The 25,659-nt window shown below is 61.1% G+C and overlaps 1 protein-coding gene across 2 annotated transcripts; it reads left to right on the plus strand.

Annotated features, from left to right (window-relative positions):
- Positions 1 to 9,666: 9,666 nt before the first annotated feature.
- KIF3C (kinesin family member 3C) lies at positions 9,667 to 19,566 on the plus strand. 2 transcript variants are annotated; one of them, XM_074153973.1, is made up of 8 exons: positions 9,667 to 11,079; positions 15,356 to 15,457; positions 15,540 to 15,662; positions 15,774 to 15,892; positions 17,249 to 17,365; positions 17,626 to 17,734; positions 18,401 to 18,576; positions 19,473 to 19,566. In XM_074153973.1, exons 1-8 carry the CDS (start codon positions 9,667 to 9,669, stop codon positions 19,564 to 19,566), a joined length of 2,253 nt encoding a protein of 750 aa, XP_074010074.1. The 2 variants fall into 2 exon arrangements, with proteins under 2 accessions (XP_074010074.1, XP_074010075.1); XM_074153974.1 differs by having other exon boundaries at positions 17,632 to 17,734.
- The last annotated feature ends 6,093 nt before the right edge of the window (positions 19,567 to 25,659 follow it).

Here is a 25,659-nt window from a genome sequence, read left to right on the forward strand (position 1 = left end):
AGGGCACCGTATGAAACGCTTCCTGTCTACGATGGAGCAGATAAGGAGGAAAACGCCGGGATCCACGGAGAGCTCCGTGGCGAAGGCACTGCCGCCGATACCGACGGGGGACCCACGGGCTGGCAGGTTTATGAGCACAAGCACATCGCTAGATGTTTGCACCCGTGTTCGCAATAACCTTTTGTCCTCGAGAGCTTGCTGATGGACTTCAAAGAAGGTTTGTCTTGCAGGATCCCAGAGAGGAAGCAATACGGAGTCTCGCGTGTCCCGCTGCAAATAAGACAGCGTTTTCCCTCTGACATCTGCGCCTGGCCCTGATGTGAAATGTTACCCCCCGAGGGAACCCATCCCGCAGGAGACACCCCGCCAAGGACAAGGACACCCTTGCTCTTGGTTGCTCAAGAGAGCATCGCTGGTAGATTTGGGGATGTCCAGGGAGGGGTGGAACGGTTCTCACAGCTCTCCCCACCACATCCTCCCAAGGGTCTTCTGTCCTGGTGTCAGAAGGGCACTGCGCTGGTGTGACGAGGGATTAATTACCAAATGAGGAGGAACGGGGTGGAAGGGGAGAGCCGGCAGGAGCCGGCCGCCTTTTCCTGGAGCCAGCTTGCCAGGAAGAGCTGAGCCGCGGGGGTTGCGACACCTCCCCGCAGACGTGTGCCCTCCAGATCTCCCCACGGGGAGGGGAAAAGTGAATCACGAGGGAGTTGTGCAACACTATTTAAAGTTTGGGGAGGTTGGTTTGCTTGAGGAGAGCGGCGACACGCTGGCCTTGCTGGTTACTCAGATCCTCTCACAAAGCAGGGCCCGGCCCTCGGTGAGCGCGGGGATGGAAGAGATCTTTGTCAGCCAGGAGGCATCGGCAGCCGCAGCGAACAACAGCTTTGTTTTCTCCTGCTCCTCCCCGAGCCAAGGCAGGGACAGGGGCTCTGCTCACCCACAGGCACCGGTCAGGCCAGCTGGGGAGGTTCTGGTCCCACCATTTCTGGTTCCTCATCTTGAGGGATGAGCTCCCTGTGGAGCCCTCCAGCACAGACCCTCCCAGCCCTTGGTCACCTCCAGCTCCCACCACTTCAGGAACGGCTGGAACCCAAAACTTGTGGAAGGACACGCTTGCGGTAGCAGCCCCAGGTGCTCAGCACGTTGTCTGAGGAGGATCAGAGAAGGGGTTGAAGTTCTCCACTTCAACCATTCCTCCTGGCAGCGGTGACCTGCTGCCTGGTCCATGCTGTGAGTACCCTGGGCCACACCAGGAGCTCAGAACTCCTGCCACCCCTCCGGCTGTGGGCACACGCAGCGCCCAGCTGCTATTTTGAGTCCGCTGTTGTCATCGAGGCTGGGGAACTCAGAATAAATAAATACCAAACTGTACCCAGGAGCTGGGTGGATTTTTCGAGACGCCCCTGGAGAGCCCGATATAAGAAATAAGCTTTGTAAGGAAGATTAATTCCTGAGGGGAGGGAGTAAAAGCGATGCAAGGTGTGCCCCCGCACTGCTTCCTCTTTTGCAGATACTTGCACACGTGGTGTTGGGTCTCACCAGGCTTCCCAGCCACCCTCCCACCTCCAGCTGGACCACGCAGCTTCCAAAAAGGCCACAGGCTGGTGTTTGGAGCATCTCCTGCCACCACTGTGGTGGGGTCAGGCTTTCACCAGCTCGGACCGCACGTCCCTGCCTCTGACCCCGACTGTCTCCCAGGCAGGGCTGGAGGGGACAGCCAGAGAATAAGAGGAACAAGAAAGGCAGCTCCACGACCCTGAAACAGGGACCCTCTCCCCCGTTTCCCATTCCCGCTGGCACCACCCTGTCGAGAGCAGAAGGACTCGGTCAGCGCTTCCAGGCGCGGGGAGGATGCAAAGGTCAGGCAGCGCCGTTGGCAGGGGGCTCGGTGTGCCGGGCACGGCTCCGATTTCTGCGCAGTCACCTGGGCTCGGCTCCTGGAGAGGCAGTGCCAGCTCGGGCAGCCAGCTTGGACGTGTCCGAGGAGATTTCTGCCCTCGGCGCTGCCTGGTCCAGGTCTGCACAACACAATGGGGCAGACCTCGGCTGTGCGTTCGCAGCAGCTCCTTCCCCAGGTTTAGTGCTTAAGGACCTCGGTCTTCCCCTGGCCAGCAGGGAGAGGGGAGGGATTCTGTCCCTCTGCTCCGCTCTGGGGAGACCCCACCTGGAGCACTGTGTCCAGCTTTGGGGTCCTCAGCACAGGAGGGACACAGAGCTGTTGGAGCGGGGCCAGAGGAGGCCACGGAGATGCTGGGAGGGCTGGAGCCCCTCTGCTGGGAGGACAGGCTGAGAGAGTTGGGGGGGTTCACCCTGGAGAAGAGAAGGCTCCGCGGAGACCTTGGAGCCCCTTCCAGTCCCTCAAGGGGCTCCAGGAAAGCTGGGGAGGGACTCTGGATGAGGGAGGGGAGCCCTAGGAGGAGGGGGAAGGGTTTGACACTGAAAGAGGGGAGATGGAGGTGAGATGTGGGGAAGAAGTTCTTTGCTGTGAGGGTGGTGAGAGCCTGGCCCAGGTTGCCCAGAGAAGCTGTGGCTGCCCCATCCCTGGAGGGGTTCAAGGCCAGGTTGGAGGGGGCTTGGAGCAACCTGGTCTGGTGGGAGGTGTCCCTGCCCAGGGCAGGGGGTGGCACTGGGGGGGCTTTGAGGTCCCTTCCCACCCAAACCATTCTGTGATTCTATGATTCGCCTGCCCTGAGCCCCCCCAGGACAGCTGCCCCCCCGCCAGGAGGTTCAGCCTCTCCCTCTGCTGCCAAAAAGTTCCTGCCCTCCGCTTGCAGCATCACTTGCCCGTGATAATGCTGGGTCACGATCCCGCGCTGCCAGCGAGGGGGGGAAGAAGCTCCGCATTGTTGTCGTCAGTGCTTTGCAGAGCCAGTCACTGCCTTGTTTTCTAAGGTTTTTCACCAGGGAGCGGAGCAGCGACTGGAACAAGGGGCTGAGAAGCGGCGCCGGCGCCGCTGAATGATGCTTTGACCTCCAGCAAGCAGCAGCACCGCTGCCCCCCCCCCGCCGGTGTCCGGGGGCTCGCCGCGTACCTGCCTCCAAACCCTTATTCTTTGCGGAGCAGCCTGAGGTCACCGAACGCAGGGCTCCCTCGGAGCACGTCAACGATAAATCAGTAGTTGCCTACAGAGGATGATGAAGCGTTAGTCCCCGGATCCGTGCAGAGAAGGCCCTGCCCCACGCGCCCGGGGGATTTGTTCTGTTTACAGGAGGGTTTGGAGGGGTCCCGGGGGGAGCGTGGGAACGCCCCGCTGCATTTGTTGAGCGCTGTACAACCAGAGCTCTGCCTCTTTCAATTACGTCTTGCCAGCAGATTATTAAAGCCTTTAATCTCCCAGCGATGATGCTGATCCGGTTGCCTTACAGCCGTTGCTCACACCACATCTGTTGAAAACCCGCACCCCGGATAAAAGCCTGGAGCCGCCCCCGTGGTTGCCAGCCGTCCCTTTTCCCCCCTCGCTCAGCTCCCGTGGGACGAGGGCAGCGGTGGGAAGAGGGATGGTGGGGCACAGCCCGGGGCTGTGGGACCTCCGCAAGTGGCTGCGGATTTCCCCCAGGTGATGCAGGAGTCGGGGCAGAGCCGGGATGCGGCTTGGGGACCACAGACAAGGGGCATCGGGCACGTCCCTGAAGCCAGGCAGCAGCTGGCACAAGTTACCTCTGCACCATCCAGCCCCGCATCCCAGCGGGATTCACCCTCTGGAGCCACGTCAGAGGGTCTTCTCCTCGAGGGCGGCCCCAGGGCCCTGCAGGAGAGGCCAGCACTTTGCAGTGGCTTTTATTCCTCCATCTCCCGTCCGTCGGGAGACGCAGCTCATCACCCGCCCGGCTGTTTTAAGCATCTGAGGGTCATTTGGAAAAGGGGCAGTTCCCTTTAACGACCCGGCTGTGGACGGGAGGATGTTGGAGCCCTGCACCCTGTGCTGGCTCCCGTAACCGCCGCTGCCGTCTAATTATAGAGGAGTCAGCTGCCGGCAAACTGATCCATCCGAAATCCAGGCTTAGGGTGAGCTGCGCTTGCCCCCCCAGCTTCCCCCCACTCCTTTCCATATGGGGTGAATCTTATGCTGGAGCGATTCCCTTGCTGCCTTCCCGGGTGGCTGTGGGAGCTCCCCTTTCCCTGCCCGGGCAGTCTCTGCTGCTCTGTACTCGGGTCACAGTCCAAAAAAGCCAGAAAACCTCTGATCTCACCCCAAGGGGTGGCTGGAGCCCGAGGCCATGGCCCGGTTGCCACCAAGGATGCTCATGCAGCCACCTGAGCTTGCCTTCTTGCTCCCGGCTCCCCCAGCCCACCCTGCACTGACCCATCGGTGCCGTGGCCGGGAGCGGGTGGGAGCCTGGTCTGGGATTTGGGATGGGCGGCTCCTCGGGCACCCTCCAGCGTTCCCCGGCAGTGCCGGGAAGAGGGGAGCAGCCAGAGGGACTCCGCTGCTTCTCAAGCTCTCCCGAGGGTGACACGGCACATCGAAACGGGGACAGCCCGAGGGAAGCCGGGAGGGCCACAAGCAGACGGGGATGTGGCTAAACCAGACCGCAAAACTGCCACGGAGGAGGGAGATGGGGAGATAAATCCAGTGGATCTGTGGGAATGCTGGTGAGTTGGTGTGGGGGGAAAGCAGGCCACCAGCGTCCCTTTTCCCCCATGGAAGCCAAGAGAGGAAAGCTGACAGCAAGAAGGGGGATCGTTGGGGACAAGCGAGTGGATCCAGTGTCTCGGCTGCTGCCCGAGCCGGGGACAGCATCACGCCGGGACGTTCCCTTTCCCATCAGGGAGGATGGGCTTTTCTCCAGGGCTGCTCAAACCTCGAGGAGAAGCCTAAGGAATGTCAGCCCAATGCTGCCAGCATGGAGAGCGTTGTCCCTGCTCCCACCCCGTGTCCCTGCTCCCAACCTATGTGTCCCCGCAGCAGCATCCACAGAGGACTGATGTCCCCCCTGGGGACATCCTGGCTGTGCCAGGACCCTGCCGTTGAGCCCCGGCACCATTTTTCTGGTTGGGTGGGAGGGTTTTGGCAGCCTGGGAGCACTCCCCTTCCAACCTTGGTTTAAGCAAAGCGAAGGCGTGACAGGGCTGGGCGGTGGCAGCGAGTCACGATGAATGTCACCGGGACCTGGGAATGAGGGACCGTGAGGATGATGAGGAGCCGAGCGGGAGGAGGTGGAGGCCAAGTGCCATGTGCTGTGTCCCTGAGTTGAGGCCACGATCGGAGCAGCTTTGGGACAACCTTGGACAAAAGTCTGGGGAGGAAGGAGCTGGTGGCACTGCCCAGCCCCACGCTGGGTGTCACTGGGGGCTGAGGCCATGGGTGAAGAGGGCTATTGGTGGCTCAGGGGAGCTGCCGCACCGGGGCACGTCCCAGCGTGTCCCTGTCACCCTTTCCCCTTGTGCACATCCCGGGCAGAGAGTCCGGGATGGCCCAACCGCCCCAGGGGACCACCGGATCCCACGGGTGGCCGAGCATCACCACCAGTGTGGGTATCCCTTCCCTCCCACGTGTGCCCAGTTCCGGCTGTCACTGCCCAGGCCAGGCAGCCCGAGAAACCGGAGAAGCCGGGGCAAACCCGGAAAGGGCATCACAAGGTCTCCTGCCACCCCCGCTGCCAGCACCCGGTGCAGGCAGGGCCCTGGTCCTGGTGTCACCATGCCATGGATGTTGAGCTGGGGGGCTCTCTGTCACTGCCACCCTCATCAGCACAGCCTCCGGCCTCACGACGAGTGACGTTGGCGTGATTTGGCCAGATCCACTGCCGGAAAGCTGCCTGGCTTGGCAGGGCTTCCCTCCGCTCCCCATTAATTCCTTAACGACTCTGGCCCACAGCTTTGCCAAGCCTGGGCAGCCCCAGACCCCCCCAGACCCAGGGGACACCTCGCCTTGAGGGGCTACCCCAGGATGGAGGGTGCTGGGCGTCCCAATGGCTGGGGGGGATATGGGGATGTCCTGCCCCGGGACATCACAGCCCCCCCGGCTCCCCCCGGCCACCCACGAGAGCTGGGAATTGGCTCGTTTGGCATTTTCCAGCATTTTTTCCAGTGTGAAGCATCTCCCTGGAGCGGAGCTTGGCTGTGTTTCCATGGGAGCATCGGAGGGCCGTAGCCCCTTCCCATCCCACTCCTGGCACAGGCCCCCGGCACGGCCAGGGCAAGGGCAAGAGCCACCCGTGCCGGGGTCCCTGCCACAACACTGGTGGCCTAGGGGGGACCATGGTGCTGGCAAGGGTGGCCACGCTGTCCCAGAGATGGCTGTGATATCCCAGGGATGGCTGCAGTGTCCTGGAGGTGACCGTGGTGTCCCAGGGATGGCAGTGATGTCCCAGGGATGGCCGTGGTACCCCAGGGGTGGCCGTGGTACCCAAAGCCAGCCGGATCTCCAAGGGGGTGTCTGCGTTGTCCCAACAGCAGCCACGATGCCCGAGGGACGGCTGTGATGTCCTGGGGCAGCCGTGGGATATGGGGACACGGGATGGGGAGGGAGGAAGTGGAAAGCTGAAGCTGTGGGAACTAGGATCCCCCAGCCCCACGGCATTTTGGGGTTGATCCACGCCCACAGTCAGGCCTTGAATGGCATCCCACCCCACATGGCACCCGGACCGTGTCCCCTGTCCCAGCCAGCGCAGTGTGCCCCCTGGGATGCTCACCCCCACCTCGGCCACGGCACTGACACTGACGCGGTACCCACAGCAAACAAGGGAGGGGGCAGCGTCACCGGGGACCATAGAGACCCTCAGGCCCTGGGGTCTGGGTGGGAGCGGGTCGGTGCCCGTGGGGACATGCCGGGGGGCCCAGCGGGGCCGTGAGTCACCGCATGGCACCCTCCTCCCCGCCTCACCCTGCACCCCACCCCGTGACTCAGGGCTCGGCAATCCACCCCCGCGGGCGCTCAGCCACCCACGCATCGTCCCACACCGGGACGTCACCGGCCACGCCACCGGGACCCCTGCCCAGCCAGGGCTGCCTCCCCCCGACCCACAGCCCCTCCTCACACATGGCTGGGGTAAAGCCGGTGGTGTGGCTCCCCTGGGGCCCACACTGTGACCCCCATATGCACCGAATCCCCCCATGGAGCAAAGGGAGGGGGGCAGGGGGAGGGCTCAGGGTCTGCCCCAGCTCCCTTGGGGGCTGCTGTGGGGAGGGTGGCCCCGTGTCCCATAGTCCACATGCACCCCGGGGCTGGCTCAGGAGGGGCACAATGAGGGTCCCCTGTCCCCCCACCTGGGGACATCCCTCGGCTGCCCAAAAGGTCAGCCCCCAGGCCAGGCCAGAGGCCACCGGCCACCAGCAGCACGCTCTGGTCTGGTGCTGACACCTGCGGGCGAGGGACCGTCCCTACACGGCACCCTGCCCTGCGTGTCACCCTGCCCTGCTTGTCACCCTGCCCTGTGTGGCACTGTGTCCCTACATGTCATTCTGCCCCTACATGTCACCCCGTCCCTCTGTCACCATGTGCCTACAGGTCACCTCATCCTGACATGTCACCCTGTCCCTCAGTGTCACTTTGCCCTTGTCACATGCTCTATCACCACCTTCCTACATGTCACCCCTACCTGTCACCGCAGCCCGGTCCTGTGGGGGATTTGGGGCAGGGGCACCGCAGCCGGGGGCTGTCAGGGGAGCAGGGCTATGGCGCCCTCGAACCCATCCTTGGGGACACCGCTCCCTCCATTTCTCCCCCTCATCCCTCCTCTACCCCCTTCCATGCCCACCTCCATCACCCCTCCGTCCCCTCATCACCCCTCCATCCCTATCTGTTGCCCCCTCCATCCCCTCTCCATTCCCCTCCACCCTCCCCATCATCTTCTCCATCCTCCCTGCGTCATCCCTCTCATCCCCCCTCCCTCCCTCCCTCGCTGCTGCATCCCCCCTTCCGCCCCCCCTCCATCATGCCCTCCACTGAAGCTTCCATCCCCCTCCATCTTCTCTCCATCCCTCCTCCATCCCCCTTCACCCTCCCCATCACCTTCTCCACCCCCCCTCCATTGTCCCTCCCCATCCCACTTCCATCCCCTCTCCATCTCCCCTCCATCCCTGCTGCATTCCCTCTTCCACCCCCCCTCCATCATGCCCTCCATTGTCCCCCTCCATCGCTGGGGCTGTGCCTTCGGGGAGGGGGACTGTCCCCCCTTGAAAGATCCTCTTGGAGACAGAGGCCTTGGATTGCACCAGACACTCCTGCGTATGGCAGCAAATACCCTAATTAATTAATTATAGGATAATCTCTGGTTCCGGGGAATGGGCGGCTGCTGAGACTCGATTAACCAGGAGAATGTTTAATCTCCCGCCGCAGCCCCGGGGCTGCCTCTCCCGTAAGGCGGGGATTATTCCCGCTGGGCCGCAAGCGAGCCCATGCAGGGACACGCCAGCCGTGCGGGGGCTGGCAGGGGGACAGGCCTGGGGACCGGCACCCGAGGCCGGGGTTTGCTGCAGCGAGGGACAGACACAGCCCGGGGGCAGCCCAGTGACCCCAAAACACCACAGGGGGGCTGGGGGTGACGGGGACGGTGAGGGTGACACTGTCCCGGCCCTGCAGGAGATGGGCTGGGGGGAGATGTCCCTGTTCTGGCTGCGAAGCCCAAGGAAAGAGCTTTGTCCCTGCCAGACTGCTGGGGCTGGGCACCTCCCCCTGCCCTCTCCTGCCTCTCCTGCCCTCCATCCTGCACCCTGCATCCCAGCCCTGCATCCCTTATCCCACACCCTGTACCCTGCATCCCAATCCTGCATCCCTTATCCCACACCCTGTACCCCACACCCTGCATCCCAGCCCTGCATCCTGCATCCACAAAATTATTCTGCATCCTGCATACAGATCCTGAATCTTGCATCCCCCAACCCACATCCTGCATCCTGCATCCCACACCCCAATTCTGTATTCTGCATCCTGCATCCTGCATCCTGCATCCCAATCCTGCATCCTGCATCCCACTCCTACATCCTTTATCCCACATCCTGCACCCTGCATCCCAGTCCCGCACCCTGCATCCCATATCCCAATCCTGCATCCCAGTCCTGCATCCTTCATCCCACATCCACACCCCGCACCCTGCATCCCAGTTCTGCATCCTGCATCTTGCATCCCAGCCCCGCATCCCACATCCAAATCCTGCATCCCACATCCCAATCCTGCATCCCGGTCCTATGTCCTTTATCCTACACCCCACATCCTGCATCCCAGTCCTGCATCCTGCCTCCCGCATCCCAGCCCCGCATCCCGCATTCCACCCCTGCCTCCCGCATCCCAGCCCCGCATCCCAATCCCGCCCTCCGCATCCCGCCGCCCGCCCCTCGGCAGCACAAAGGCCGGACTACAGCTCCCGGCGTGCCGGGCGGGGGGCGGGAAGGGCGGGGGGGGCCGGGCCGGGCCGTCGCTCCCGCCCGTCCCCGTCCCCGTCCCTGCCCGTCTGCGGGGCGGCAGCGAATCAGCCGCGCCGCCGCCCCCGCCCCGCCCGGCCCCGCACACCGGCTGCCATGAACGAGCGCCCGGCGGGGCCCCCCCGCCGCCCCCCGGCACCCCGCACCCTCCTCCCGACCCCGGCCACGGCCCCGGCTCCGGCCCCGGCCCGGGGGATGCTGCGGGGGCGGCGCGGCTGAGCGCTCCCTCCCGCCCCGGCCCCGCATCGCCCCGGCTCCCGCCGCCGCCGCCGCCGCCGCCGCCGGCCCCGCCCGCCGCCGCCATGGCCGGTAAGTCCCGCAGCGGCTGCGAAGCGCTGAAGGTGGTGGCCCGGTGCCGGCCCATGAGCAGGAAGGAGGAGGCGGCGGGCTACGAGCGCGTCCTGGAGCTGGACGTGAAGCTGGGGCAGGTGAGCATCCGCAACCCCCGCGCCGCCCCCGGGGAGCTGCCCAAGACCTTCACCTTCGACGCCGTCTACGACGCCAGCTCCAAGCAGGCGGACCTCTACGACGAGACGGTGCGGCCGCTGATCGACTCCGTGCTGCAGGGCTTCAACGGCACCATCTTCGCCTACGGCCAGACCGGCACCGGCAAGACCTACACCATGCAGGGGGCCTGGGCGGAGCCGGAGAAGCGGGGCATCATCCCCATCTCCTTCGAGCACATCTTCACCCACATCTCCCGCTCGCAGAACCAGCAGTACCTGGTGAGGGCCTCCTACCTGGAGATCTACCAGGAGGAGATCAGGGACCTCCTCGCCAAGGACCAGAGCAAGAAGCTGGAGCTGAAGGAGAACCCCGAGACGGGGGTGTACATCAAGGACCTCTCCTCCTTTGTGACCAAGAACGTCAAGGAGATCGAGCACGTGATGAACCTGGGGAGCCAGACGCGGTCCGTGGGCAGCACCAACATGAACGAGCACAGCTCCCGCTCCCACGCCATCTTCCTCATCACCATCGAGTGCAGCGAGACGGGGCCGGACGGCGAGGAGCACATCCGCGTGGGCAAGCTCAACCTGGTGGACCTGGCCGGCAGCGAGCGCCAGAGCAAAATGGGGGCCCACGGAGAGCGCCCCAAGGAAGCGTCCAAGATCAACCTCTCCCTCTCCGCCCTGGGCAATGTCATCTCCGCCCTCGTGGACGGCAAGAGCACGCACATCCCCTACCGGGACTCCAAGCTGACCCGCCTGCTGCAGGACTCCCTTGGGGGCAACGCCAAGACAATCATGGTGGCCACCTTGGGCCCGGCCTCTCACAGCTACGACGAGAGCCTCTCCACCCTCCGGTTCGCCAACAGGGCCAAGAACATCAAGAACAAGCCCCGGGTGAACGAGGACCCCAAGGACACCTTGCTGCGGGAGTTCCAGGAGGAGATCATCCGGCTGAAAGCCCAGCTGGAGAAACGCGGGATGCTGGGGAAGAAGAGGAGAAGGAGCAGCCGGAGGAAGAAAGCAGTGGATGGAGAAAGCGCCACGGAGAACGAAGGGGAGGACGACAACGAGGACGGCCTGGAGAAGAACATGGAGAACTACTTGAAGGAGCAGAAGGAGAGGCTGGAAGAGGAGAAAGCGGCTATCCAGGATGACCACAGCCTGGTGAGTGAGGAGAAGCAGAAGCTGCTACAGGAGAAGGAGAAGATGATCGAGGATCTGCGGAAGGAGCAGGAGGCCACCGAGCTGCTGGCCACCAAGTACAAGGTACGTGTCACCATGCGCCATTGCGAGCAATGCTGGGGGAAGACCTGCTTTGCCTCCAGCCCCTCGTGGGGTGCTTGGATGGGTCCCAGGCAGGATGCCCATGGAAGGTGGGCTTCCAAGCAGAGTGTCCATGGAAGGTGGGCTCCCAAGCAAGGTGTCCATGGAAGGTGAGCTCCCAAGCAGGGTAACTATGCAAGGTGGGCTTCCAAGCGAGGTGTCCATGGAAGGTGGGCTCCCAAGCAGGATGTCCCTGGAAGGTGTCCAAGCAGGGTGCCCAAGGGCCAGCAGCCCCATGCTCCTGTGTAGTGATGGGAACCTGCGTGGGGACCTCATGTGGGAGCTCCTGGGGGAGTGGGGTGGGAAGGGCCATGGGGGAGTGGGTCACTGGTGGCACGAGTTTGCTGTGCTCAGCTCCTGTCCTCCTCGGCACAACAAAGCAGCCTGCGGTGGGGTGGGGGGAGTGATGCTGCAGATTCGTCCCCGGTGGCCCCGGGAACACGCCCAGGGCTGGGACCGCCTGCCCCCTGGCTCCTGCCCAGCCCCACGGCTCCTGCCCACCCCACAGAGCTCTGCCGGGGACCAGCAGGGCTGTGAGCCCACGGGCAGGGCCTGGCGGCTCTGCAGGGACCCCCGGACCTCCTCAAATCCTTCCCGGACCCCTGCAGCTGGAGCAGGGCGGGTGGGGGGATGTTACTGGCACTCTCCGAGCCATCAGCTCGGGGACACTGAGGGCCGGAGGGGCGGCAGCAGCCCTGGGTGGCCATGCTGGGGGTCTGGGGCTGCTCCTGTCCCCAGTGAGGCTGGGGGCTCTGGACCCCCTCCCGCCTGCCCGCGGCTGCTGCAGGGCCAGCGTCAGCACTGGGCTGGGACGATGGTCACGGCAGTGGGGAAGGAGCCCCGATACCCTGACCCGCCGCGTCACGCTCCGGTACAGCCCCTCTGTCACCGTGGTGGCCCGGATGCCGTGGCCGGGCTGGAGACCTGGCACAGAGCCCTCCAGGCTGGGATTTCAGGGGGGCTGAGCAGGGGGATGCTCTCGTACCCTTCCCCATGGCCAGAGCCATGTTTGTTGGAGCCCCAGGGACGCGTGGCCCTGCCCAGGGACACATGCCCGTGCTCAGGGACGCGTGGCCATGCCCAAGGATGCGTGATCATGCCCAGGGATGCGTGGCCATGCCTGGATGCCTGCACAAAGACCCGCGGGCTCACACTGGGACGTGCTGCCGAGGCAGAGCCGTAGGGGGGGACACCGGTGGCCTGCTGGCATGGTAAATGTCCCATGACGGATGTCCCGTGGCGTGCATCCCGGCAGAGCAGGATGCTTGGTGTGGAGGTGGGCTCCCCGCAGCCGGTGGGGTGCCGGTTGCCGCTGGCAGCTGCCCTTGGCCCGGCTGGGCGCAGCGGGGCTGGCTCGGGGCCACGGCGTGTCCTGTAACTGCTGAGTAACGAGGCAGGGCCGGAGGCAAGGTGACGCCGCGTCCCCTTCGGTGGCCTTCGGATCCGCTCCGTGTGCCGGAACCCTCTGGCTGTGGGGGTACAGTACAGTCACAGCAGCGAGGTGTCGCCCCAGGGGGCAAAAATCCCCCCTGTGCTGGTGATGGAAGGGCAGAGCCTGCGGTGACTGTCCCAAGGGGACGGTGTGGGGGACACTGGGTGGCTTCTCGGTGCCCCTGGGTGGCTGTGCCACGCAGCGGGGCTGGGCATGGTGGCACCGGTATGAAAAGAGCCCTGTGTCCCGCTCACGCATCCGATGGCTCCGTAACGACCGTGGAAAATGCGACCCTAGAGACTGGGAGACCACGGGGTGCCCCACGCATGCGGGTGACGCAGGCTGGACCCCGTGTCACCGTCACACTCCTGGACGTGGGCTCTGCCTCTGCCCTACGGCACGGCCAGAGCTGGGAGAGGGGGGGGCCAGCCCACCGTGGTGCCCAGCTGTGCACCGTGGCACCCAGGTGGGTACCCTGGCCCCCAGATGTGCACCGTGGCACCCAGGCCGGGGTCAGCGGGTGGGAAAGTGCCGGAGAAGTTATTTGGGTGCCGGAAATGAGCTGCGGGGAGAGGCTTAGCCCTCAATCCGTCCCAGGCGCTAAAGGAGATTGGGAGTCATCTTCCTCGGAGAGAATAAACGCTCTGCCAGGGAGGAAAGGGCAGCGCTAAAAGCCCCGTAATCCGGCGGGGGGGGGGGGGGACCGGCGGTGAACCCCGCGGGGAGGGGTGGCAGCACCCTGCCCTGGCCCAGCATCGTCCCCCCTGATTCCCCCCCGCGCCCCAGCAGGGTTTCGGGGACACTTACCATCACGGGGTGCGGGAAGCGGGTTTGGAGGAGGTGTCAGGGGTCCGTAGCACCCCCCAGTGCCCCCCAGCCCTAGGGAGCCCTGGCAGGGGGTGGTCTGGGGCCAGGTGGGGGGGCCGCCCTCAGGGGTCTCAGCCCCCCCACGGCAACCCGGTGGCTTCCCAGGAAAACGCCCAGCCGAAGGTGGGGGGGACAGGAGGAAGGAGGAATCCCCGGTGTTGGGCTCTGGGGGGTGCAGCAGGGTCGGGGGGGGCTGGATGGGGCACCCATGGTGGGGGGCCATAGCATTGAATGGCTGCCAGGGTCTCAGCAGTGGGGGGAAGGTGGGAGCTGGTGGTATGGACACGGGGGTTGTCCCACGGGTGCTGGGGGGGCTGCTTGCACACCCCTAAATCCCCACACTGCGCACCCCCACAGCCATCCCACACGGGGCTGGGAAGGGGAAAAATAGGGGAAAAGGAGGGGAAATAGAGAATTGCCCCAAAGAGTCGGTGTGAACGGCAGTCACTGGTTTGCCTGAGCCCCCACCTCCATGCCCAGGGTGGTGCTGGGGTACGGCTGGGGGGGCACAGCACCCCCAGGGACAGCCCTGCCCAGGGTGGCAGCGATGAATGCCACGTGTGTCCCCGGTGCCCGTGTCCCCCCTTGGCGTGGCACCACGGCTCTCCTGCCTGGCAGGGCCTTGGCTATGGCCGGGGGGGAATGTGGGGGTCCAGGCACGGTGAGGAGCAGGGAGGGAGCTTTGCCTTTGGGGCCCTTGATCTGGGGGTGCAGGGGGACCCCAAGAAGGTGGGTGAGGGCAGCGTGGTGGCAGTCAGCAGCTGGCAGGGACACCCTGGGGACAGTGGCGAGCGGTGCTGCCTCTGGCGCTGTGTCTGGGACATTAATTTTTAAAGCTGTGTGCGGTGGCGTGGGGACGTCTGGGTCCATCCCCGCTCGTGCCCCTGAGCCACAGTGGTGGGGGGCACATGGTGGCCCCCCCTCATCTCCCACTGGTGCCAGCCAGGCTTTCCCACTGACACCCTGACACAGGAACGCGGCTACAGGCACACACACACCCTGTGCCTGTCCACACACATGGGCATGCACAGCATCACATGGAATATTTTGGGTTGGAAGGGACCTTAAAGCCCCCCCAGTGCCACCCCCTGCCCTGGGCAGGGACACCTCCCACCACACCAGGTTGCTCCAAGCCCCCTCCAACCTGGCCTTGAACCCCTCCAGGGATGGGGCAGCCACAGCTTCTCTGGGCAGCCTGGGACATACCATGAGTGTGCACGCACGAGTGCACTCGTGTGTGTGTGTACTCGTGTGTGTGCGTGGGGGCTGCACACAAGCGTGGGGGGGGGGTAAGGGAGAGTGTGCATGTGTGTGAGCATAAACATCTGCACACGGATGTGGAAATGTGCACACACATGTGCACGTGCGTGTGTGTGCACAAGGGGTGTGACTGTGCACAGGCGTGTGCATACACGGGTGTGTGCAAGTATACGTGTGTGTGTGTGTGTGTGTGTGAGCACAGCTGTGGGATGGGAGCGCCCCTGTCCCCCAGGGAGGCAGCTGGGGTGGGGTGGGATGGGATGGGACAGAGTGGGATGGATGGGGTTTGGGTGAGGGTGACAGGGTGGGATGGGATGGGATGGGACGGGACGGGACGGGGTGGGATGGGATGGGATGGGATGGGACGGGGTGGGATGGGATGGGATGGAACGGGACGGGGTGGGATGGGACAGGACGGGGTGGGATGGGAGGATGCTGAACCACCCCCAGGCTGCTCGGGGTCCATGCGCAGCCGCCTCCCCATCAGCTGGGGACTGAAGCCTGTGCTGCAGCGAAAGCCCCACCGCCCTGAAGCCAGGGGTGGGGACAGGGAGCCCAGGACGGGGACCAGAGACAGGGTGACCACCCAGTGAGGATGGTCGGGAGCAAACCCCATGGGGGAGTGCCCTGACCCCCCCCTCCTCTGCTCTGCCCCCCCAGGCGATGGAGAGCAAGCTGCTCATCGGTGGCAGGACCATCGTGGACCACACCAACGAGCAGCAGAAGATGCTGGAGCTGAAGCGGCAGGAGATAGCCGAGCAGGTAACGGCTTAGGGGGGCAACAGGGGTGTCCCGGGGGGGCCAGTTCCCTCTCTCAGCTCTGAGCTTTTCCCCCCCACTGCAGAAACGCCGGGAGCGGGAGATGCAGCAGGAGATGTTGCTGCGGGACGAGGAGACCATGGAGCTGCGGGAGACGTACACCTCCCTGCAGCAGGAGGTGGAGATCAAAACCAAGAAGCTGAAGAAGGTGAGAGCGTGGCGGGTGGCTGGGGCGGGGGCGGGGGGGGAGCAGGACAGTCCCTCCAGCCCCCCGCAGTCCCCCGAGCCGTGGGGCTGAGGGGCTGCTGCTGTCCCCCAGCTGTATGCCAAGCTGCAGGCCGTGAAGGCGGAGATCCAGGACCAGCACGACGAGTACATCCGCGTGCGCCAGGACCTGGAGGAGGCGCAGAACGAGCAGACGCGGGAGCTGAAGCTCAAGTAGGTGGTCGTGCGTCACCCCCCTCGCGCCCGGGAGCAGCTGTGCGGGGTCTACAAGCCAAATTGGGGTGCACAGGGCAGGACTGGGGTACTCAGAGCAGAGCTGGGGTCTGCAGAGGAGATTTGGGGTGCTCAGAGCAGATTTGGGGTGCGCAGAGCAGATTTGGGGTGCTCAGAGCAGAGCTGGGGTCTGCAGAGGAGATTTGGGGTGCTCAGAGCAGATTTGGGGTGCACAGAGCAGATTTGGGGAGCTCAGAGCAGAGCTGGGGTCTGCAGAGGAGATTTGGGGTGCTCAGAGCAGATTTGGGGAGCTCAGAGCAGAGCTGGGGCCTGCAGAGGACAGCAAAGCTGGGTGCTCAGAGCAGATTTGGGGTGCTCGGAGCAAAGCTGGGGTGCTCAGCTGGGGGGCTCAATACACCCACTGATGGGGAAAACTGGGCGCCTCCTGCCCCGTCAGCGGTGGCAGAAGGTGTAAAACACCATTGAACCTCTCGAGCTGGGGGAGCTGCACGTGAGAGTATTAAAAAGTTGCTGAGAAAGGTGAAACCGCAGAAAATACCCAGCAGAAACGACAGCGAGCGCGGGCGGGGGGGGGTGAGCAGCTTCGGGGGAGCTCGGGGTGAGCAGCTTCGGGGGGGCAAAGCCGAGCAGCATTTTCCCTACAGGACCCTCCCGCAGCTGCTGATCCACCCCCTTGTTGGGTTTGTTGTCACTTCCAGCAATACTCTTACTCAGTATCTTTAAAAAACCCCACCCGGAGATAGACATTTTTTAGTATCTTCAGGGGAAAATATTTATACTATTACTAGAAACAAAACTTCATCTCAAATTTTGCTGCCTTCCCCTTCGAACAGGATTCAGTCTCTGTAAAAGCTGCTGGTAACTCAATGAAGCAACTCATCCACTCGGAACCATTTTCTGCTGCTGCTCAATTTCCCCCCAAAAACGTAGGGAAAAGAATAAAGATTCCCTTTGGGGTCCGTTTTGCACCGTTGAGCTTTGGTGTATTTCCCAGTGGGGCGGCTGGGGGAGCAGACGGGTCCGAGAGGAGCCGGGTTCCTGCCTGGAGGGAAGCCCTCGGAGGTGCCTTCACCCTGCTCTGATGCCCATCTTCCTCTGCCCTCCCTCTCCTGCCTCTCCATCGGCTGGATCTGTGGCTTCCACCTCTCCATTCCATCCTGTTTCCATCTCCTGGATGATTTCCCGTTTCCCTGTGTCTCTCTCTCTTCCTGACGTCCCTTTCCTCTCCCCTTCCCACCCGTTTTCTGTCACTTGTCACATTAACTCCTTCCTCTCCTGCTCCTTCCCACCTCCCTGCTCCCACTCCATCCCTCTCTTGGCCCCTCACTCGCTCAGGTACTTGATCATCGAGAACTTCATCCCCCCAGAAGAGAAGAACAAGATCATGAACCGCCTGTACTTCGATGGTGATGAGGACCAGTGGAAGTTCCAGCCGCTGGTGCCCACCGGAGGGTACGTCCCCGGCCCCGACCCACACTCTGCCCCAGTGCTGCTGACCCACGGGCATGGGATGTCCCCAGGGCTGGGGGGGACAGCAGGGACCCCGGGATGCTTGCAGGTGCTTACGGGTGGAAATCCTCTCCAAGCCAAGCCCCACTGGGAAGGGCCACCCTTTACTCTCTGTAGACGAGCTTCATTCATCACTGCTTGGATGCACATTCACCAGGAATTTATGTTCTCTAATAAATGCTCCTCTCAATTTGTGTTTTTAGAAACAGCAACCAAATGAAGAGGCGGCCCACCTCGGCGGTGGGGTACAAGAGACCCATCAGCCAGTACGCCAGGGTGGCCATGGCCATGGGATCTCACCCTCGGTACCGGGTAAGTGAGAGGGCACTGGTGTGTGCCGGGGGACAAGTCGTTAGTGAAATGGGGTGGGTGGATGGATGGATGGATGGACAGACAGATGGATGGATGGGTGGACAGACAGATGGATGGAAGGATGGATGGATGGATGGATGGATGGATGGATGGATGGATGGGTGGATGGATGGATGGATGGATGGATGGATGGATGGATGGACAGACAGATGGATGGATGGGTGGACAGACAGATGGATGGAAGGATGGATGGATGGATGGGTGGATGGATGAACAGTGGGAGAGAAGATGCAGTAAACAAGTTCATGATGATCTGGAATACATCAGTTCGAGGTCCCAGCTTTATCCTCCCACTTGGCAGGATCAGTGGCCTTGCGCTCAGCCGGTCCTTGAGCTGCTGCCTCACTGGCTCCGGTGGTTCCTGCCGTTTGAGAGGACAGGGCCATTCAGCCTCGCCTGCTGCACTCAGCCCCAGGAAAGACCAGGAGAGCCTGAGCAGGCTCCAGTTTGGAGCTCGCCCTGTGGCTGAGGGAGCCGGAGGAGGGTTCCACTTCCTGCTGTGCCCCTCAGCTTCTCGCGGCAGTGTGGACTTGCCGGAGCTGTTGCCGTGTTTTGCCGTGTGGTGACTCCCTGTGTCGGCTTTCTCTTTACCCTCTCTGGCTGCAGGCTGAGAACATCATGTTCCTGGAGCTGGACCTCTCCCCTCCGGCCATCTTCGAGTTTGAGCGGAGCAGGGACCCAGCAGAGCAGGACCCACGGGCTCTCCACATGGAGAGGCTGATGCACCTGGACAGCCTCCTGGAGAGGCCGGCAGCCTCCCGGGTGAGGAAGTCCCGCTCCTGGTGAGTGCTGGTGGCCGGGATGCTCCGTGCGGGGCAGTGTGTGGGCTTGGGGCAGGCGGAGGAGTCGCATCGGAGCTGCAAGTGCCTTCTCCAATCTTTCTGGGGTTGAAACTGGCCATGGGTTGTCGGGGTGAGATCAGATTGTAAAATACGGCTGACATTGCTTTGGTTGTTGGATAAGTATTAAAAATAGAGTGATGATGTCATATATCATCATATACACCTCAGCACAGGAGAGACATGGACCTGTTGGAGCGGGGCCAGAGGAGGCCACGGAGATGCTGGGAGGGCTGGAGCCCCTCTGCTGGGAGGACAGGCTGAGAGAGTTGGGGAGGTTCACCCTGGAGAAGAGAAGGCTGCGGGGAGACCTTGGAGCCCCTTCCAGTCCCTCAAGGGGCTCCAGGAAAGCTGGGGAGGGACTCTGGATGAGGGAGGGGAGCCCTAGGAGGAGGGGGAAGGGTTTGAGACTGAAAGAGGGGAGATGGAGATGAGATGTGGGGAAGAAGTTCTTTGCTGTGAGGGTGGTGAGAGCCTGGCCCAGGTTGCCCAGAGAAGCTGTGGCTGCCCCATCCCTGGAGGGGTTCAAGGCCAGGTTGGAGGGGGCTTGGAGCAACCTGGTGTGGTGGGAGGTGTCCCTGCCCAGGGCAGGGGGTTGGGATGGCCTTTAAAGGCCCCTTCCCACCCAAACCATCCTGTGATTCAATGATATACATATACCCCAGATGACAGGACACAAGGTCTTGTCCTGCCCAGCCCTTTGGTGCTTCCTGCATCACCAATAACTGGGAAATGGCTGGATTTTGGGGAGAGAGGGGGGCAGGGGAAGGGGAAGGGGAAGGGGAAGGGGAAGGGGAAGGAGAAGGAAACCAGGTTTTCTCTGTCCCCCCCGTCTCCAGGTGCCAGACGCCGCGGTCACTGCCATCCTCAACCACGCATGTCTCCCTCACTTCCAGCTCCCCGCGCGCCGCCACGATGCCAGCTCAGGAGTGACATCCTGGACCTCCCTCGTGTCCCCCCCCCGCCACCGCCTCGCAGCGAGGACTGTGCCCCCCCGACCGGCGAGGAAGGGGGCTCCAGCCGGCAGCATCTCCACCGGTCCCAGTCCGTCTTTGTCTTCAGCTACTTTGTGTGCGCGTGTGTTTGTGTCAGACGCTCACGGGGCTGGGGGAGCTGCCCCCTCCTTCCTTCTGCCCTCCCCTCCCCCACCTCCTCCCGATCTGGATCTGTCACTTTATTTATTTAACGTATTTATTTATGGAGTGGTTGATGCGCGGAGTCAGGAGGCGCCTCGGGACTGGAGGAGACGCCCGGGGCTGGCAGCGGGCACCACGCCGAGCGCAGCCCCCAGCCCGCCCCACGCCGCCAACGCAGCCCCCCCGGCAGGGCTGGGACACAGGGACACCACCCAGGTGGGCACCACCGGCGAACTGCCCACCGTCGGGCTCCGCAGAGCAGGCAGGAGAGGGCACGTGCCCTTCTCTGGTGGCTTTGGCAGGAGGAGAGGCAGGCCCGGACTCTGGTGCTGCGTTTGCTTTGCTGGATCCCAGGGAATGTGGCCGTTTCTACCGGGATTTGGAGACTTGGCAGTGGCAGCACCTTGCGCTGGGCTTGTCACAGGCCCAGAGGGACTTTCCATCCCGCACCAACGCTGGTGGCAGCAGTGACATCTCATTGATTTCTGGGCATGGCTGTCACTCCAGGCACGCCGGCTCCATCCACAGAGAGGGCTTTGCAGATTAACCAAACCACGTCGGTCCCAGTGGTGCTGAGGCTTTGTCTGCCTGTGCCACGCTCCGGAGATGGCCTGTCCTGTTCCGTTGGGTGACACCACCCTGACTAAGTGGGTGTTTAACTCCTTACAGCAAGAACAGGAGGTGGAAATCTCCATCCTCTTCCACCCACCCATAGTCTGGGGAGCAATGCTACCTAAGTGAAACCAGAGGTGAGAGCGTCCACCATCCTGGCCACCGAAGGCAATGAAGAAATGCAGGACGAGATGGTGATGGCCGGAGGAGGGATGTCACCATCGCTCTCCTCCAGGCTGGGTAACAGCACACGGAGGTCACCTTGTAGTTGGGAGAACTTTACTGATGGTTGCATGTGTCGTGGAGGGATGGATGTGAAACGGGTAATGGATGAGGGGGGACAAGCCATGAGGCCACTCTGGTGATCTGAAACCTGTCCCAGGCAGCAGCACACGTAGGTGCCAGGACATCGCTCGGTGTTCCTGGGTCATTCAGCTTTCACAATTCCACTGAGGGTCCTTGCTGAGGACCATCCTTGGCAGTGCCAGGCCAGCAGCTGTGGTTTCCCTGGGATGGCTTCCAGATGTGCAGAGGTGGAGGAGATCCATTTGTTAGACAAGATCTTAATGAATGAGAGGGTGATCCCCTGGTTCACATGGAAGGATAGGGGTCTTCAAAGGGATGTGTGCTGAGGCCAGTCCCTGGGAAGGCAGAGCTGAGAAGGTTGCAGGTAGGGACAAGTGTCTTGTGGCGATGAAAGGAGTTTCCTCCACTGGAGGACTGGTCACTGCTCCCCCCGATGACTCCTGCATGTAGGACCCAGGGTGAGGGAGGCAGAGGGGACGAGGCATGGTCGCAGAGCAGAAACATCAGCTGGAAACATCACTGGAACAGGTTGCCCAGAGAAGCTGTGGCTGCCCCATCCCTGGAGGGGTTCAAGGCCAGGTTGGAGGGGGCTTGGAGCAACCTGTTGTGGTGGGAGGTGTCCCTGCCCAGGGCAGGGGGTGGCACTGGATGGTCTTTAAGGTCCCTTCCCACCCAAACCATTCTATGATCCTAAACATCAGAAGCAGAAACATCAGCTGTGTCTACTTCAGAGCAGTGCAAGTCCCACCCAACAGGAGTGTCCCATCAAAATGCTCCCTGTGGGTGGGCTGGGGGGTCCACAGACCTTCCCACCCATCTCCTGACACATCCCCTGCTCTGCTGTGGGGGGCTCTTTCCCATCCCTTGTAACATTGTCCTGCCTCATGTTCTTGATCGTTGCCCTCTGCCACTGTCTTCCCTTCCCCACCTGTGGCCCATAACACCTTCTGCCCCTCTGAAATCTTTGTCCCCTTCTCCCCCAGTACAGCAGCTGGCTTGGAGGTGACTTTGGAAGCTGTAGGTTGCTGCCAGGACTGAGCTCACTCCCTTCGAGCAGCAGCCAAGTCTGGTCTGTGCTCGGCCTGAGGAGGAGGATGCAGGAGGAAGGGTGTGAGGAGTGAGAGAGGGGTCCCTTCCATTGCCTGGGGTGAGCCAGAAGCCAGGGGTTTGGTGGTTCACGTGTCCATGCACATGCCCCAGAGCAAACTGGCTCTGGCCCCATGAAACTTGGTGGATGAGAGACACAGTTCTTTATTTCGTCTTCAGGGTCAAGGTCTGGAAGCACAGACCTCAGGAAGGGGAGGAGCTGCCTGCAGGGTGACCTGCAGGAGTATGTTTTCCTCCCTTCCTTGTTTTCTAATTGCCCCAAGTTCATCTTGAGCTGAATCAGCAGCTGGTGGAGCCCTGAGGTGGTGAACTGGTGACAGAGTCTCTCTTAGCGCCGTTCTCTGCCCAGGGCATGGAGACAAAGCTCAGGAGCTGATGGTGTCTTCTCCTTCACCCTGTCTTGCCCCTGGCCATGGAGCATCATGTGGGAGGGTGGATGTGCTACCCACCAGTCACCCATGGCAGGCGTTGGTCCTTATCTATGTCACAGCAGAGGTCCATCAGGACTGTGGTCATGGTGGGATCCATGTGGAAGCCCTTCCAGCAGGACTGTGGTCACATCCATGTGGAAGCCCTTCCAGCAGAGCACAGGATGGGCGTCCGAGCACCCAGTGCTGGGGACGGGCTGAGCTGCTGTCAACGTCAAAGTGCCGCTGGTATCGCATCTATCATGCCCATGGGTCCGGTGTCTCTCTCCACCGCTGCCAACATCCTCCCAACCTCCTTAGCACAAACCCCGGGGAAGGTTGGGAGCAGATGCTGGGCGATGGGAGCTCAGGGCGGCGCGTTCCCTCTGCCTGGGGTGGCTCCGCAGCCTCTCTGCGCCGCTGCGGCAGCCTGGGATGTACATTTGTAATGTTCTCTGGTCTCCGTGTGTTGGTGCGTGTGTATTTACATAGGAGTGTGTGTAGGTGTGTGTGGGTGCGCGCGCGTGTAGCCAAGGGGTCTATTTACCGTCAATGTCAGTGACTGTACAGGGGGCAAATCCCGGGGCGGGTGGGAACGGGGCTGGGCTGGGGCTTTTTTCTTTGTTTTTTCTTTTTTTTTTTTTTTTTTTTTTTTTTTGGTGGTTTAATTGTTTGTTATTTTGGGTTTCAGGTTTGGGCATATTTGGTTTTTGCCAGGGGGTGGGTTAGGGTCTGTCTGGGATTGATTGACAAGGTGAGGGCCTTGATTAGGACCAAATTTTCGTGCCTGTTGCTCTGGTGATTTATTTAGAAATCAAAAGTTTACCGTATGGTGGCCCATCCTTGTCACTCTATACATATGAATATACAGGACATATTATAAATATATATATATTATACATACTGTATGGAGAGAGGTCATTAATCTCCCACTCCCTCTGGCTTTGGATGGACACCTCGTCAATATGCTGTAACGTAGCTTTGCCCCAGTGCTGGGAACGACCAGAAAGCGCCAGCGCCCTTCGGAAAACCTGGCAATGGCACCAATAAAGGAATGAGCATCATTGCAAAGGGCGTCCGCAGCCTCCTTCATCCGCGGCTCCGGCCGGCACCCACCGGTGCATAAATCTCAGGGCAGGTCCCCATCGTGTGTCCTGCTCGTGGGAACCCCAGGATTAGGGACCAGGATTTGGGATTTGGGTTCCTGCTGCTGCGCAAACGGGGGCAGCGATGCCTGCCTGCCAGGATTTCTCCCTCTATTTCCCTACAGGATGGAGCGTTTGTACTAAAACAACTGTAATTTGCAGGAAGCTCCACTAGGACAAGGTCCAAGCAGCAAAAGTTGGGTTTGCTAGGCATGGGCTCTCTATTTATATATATAAAAGATATAAAAAGTCATTGTATGAGCTCCAAGAGCGTGGAGAGGATATATAAAATTGGTAAGTTGATTTGGGGGGGATTTCATTTTACATGGTCACCTAGGTCCTGCCGGCTCAGTGACACTGATGCCAGGTTGATCAGCGTCGATTTGGCGAGGTCTGCAGCCTCCCTGCCTGCAGCCCAGGTCACAGCCATGGGGAGGGCAGACTTGGCAGAGGAAGGAGTGAAGAACCTGGGGAAAAAGCAAAGTAAAGAGAATTGGGGACAGTTAGAGCCCACGGGGAGAGCAAGGGAGGGCTCACGGATATTCAAGTGAAGCAAAACCACTGACGCAAATGGGATTTTGGGGAGCTGAAACAGTTAAGAGGGAGCAGGGAAGAGGCTGCACATCTCTCCTCCCAGGTGCCACTGCGTTTTTCCCATCCCATCGGAAAATGGGGAAAAAACGTCCCATGTCTCATGCATTAATGAAGCTCTTACTAAGAAAACACTGCAACGGCTCTGAGGAGAGTTGGGGGGTTCAGCCTGGAGAAGAGAAGGCTCCAGGGAGACCTTGGAGCCCCTTCCAGTCCCTCAAGGGGCTCCAGGAAAGCTGGGGAGGGACTCTGGATGAGGGAGGGGAGCCCTAGGAGGAAGGGGGAAGGGTTTGACACTGAAAGAGGGGAGATGGAGATGAGATATTAGGAACAAATGGTAGCCTGGGCACAGGGGCAAGGACATGGACAAAGAGACACAATGAGACAGTAAGGGAAAGGAAAGAATGCGGCAATCCAATCCGTAGGTCCATTAGTAGTAAGAGAAAAATGAAAGGATTCTTCCCCAGACACCGGGGAATGAATGATAACATCAGAGGAAAAATCTAAGCATGCAATCCGGGATTTTTCCTTCAGTCTTCATTGAAAAGGTCACCTGCGATCAGAGGGCTAACGATGAGAGTCAGTGGAAAAGGGCTGAGGACGCAGGCTAAAAGAAGAAAGCGGTAGGTTAAAGATGTCTTACATGTGCTGGATGTTTCCAGATTGGCCGGGTCTGGTTTAATCCGTACCGACGTCCGTGGGGAGGTTGGTAAAGCAGCCTCGGAGCTGCACGAGGTGGGTTTCAAGAACCTGTAAAAGAACAGGCAAAGCGTCCAAATGGTAACAGGACAAATGTAAAGAATGTCTTTAAAATGGGGGGAAGGAGGACTCGGGGAATTATGTACTCAACCTAACCTCACCTCCCAAAAGACATTGAATAGATCCACAAAATCTATCCGTAAGCATCGACAGGAGAACGAGGTGAAAAGTAACATCCGACGTGGTTTGGTCCAAAGCAAATCACATCAAACCAACCTAATTTTCTGCCAAGAGTGAGAGACCCTGCAGATATATCACAAACTATGACGTATTGAGAGATTTTTGGTGAAACTGTGTGCCACAGTCACTGCTGTGAGGCCAAAGTGGGGTTAACAACGGCAGGTTTTCCCAAAAGAAGCAGGTTGTAGGGAGGCAGTGACAGAAACATGATGTTCTCTGTTCACCCAGCACCTCCAAGGGTGGGCCACACCAGGCACTGCATCTCAACCCAGAATGGAAAGCTTTTGCAAAAAATCGATGGGAAGTTGATGTGAAAACATGAAAGATTGAAAGAAACAGGGTGGTTTCCACCTAGGGCTGGAAGGCTGTGGAGAGAGGTAATTATGACCTTCAAATACTCTGCAAAAGGAGGGGATTATCCTGTTTCAGCTACCAAAAGGAGACGGGACGAGAATTTCTGGTCTTAAAACACAGCAAGAAAGATTTAGATTAGAATTTAGGAAACCCGTGGTAGGCGCCCAAGGCTACCACAGCGCTAGGACAGCTTACACGTGTGATATGGGCCTGCTCCCCTGGAGGCCTTTAAGAGCAGATGAGACTGAGAGCTGTCAGGAGCCCTTTACGAGGCAGTTAATCATACTGGAGGACAAGGCGTGATGGGATAACCCCCCCAGCCGTCTCTTCCAGTTCTATTTTCCGTGATTCTGTGATTTGAAATTCCCACAGAGTACAGCCTGGGCGCCTGGGAGGGATAGCCTGACCCGGGGCAGAGCTGGGAGAAAT

Source organism: Numenius arquata, chromosome 9 (assembly GCF_964106895.1).
Source record: "Numenius arquata chromosome 9, bNumArq3.hap1.1, whole genome shotgun sequence".
NCBI classification, from domain to species: Eukaryota; Metazoa; Chordata; class Aves; order Charadriiformes; family Scolopacidae; genus Numenius; species Numenius arquata.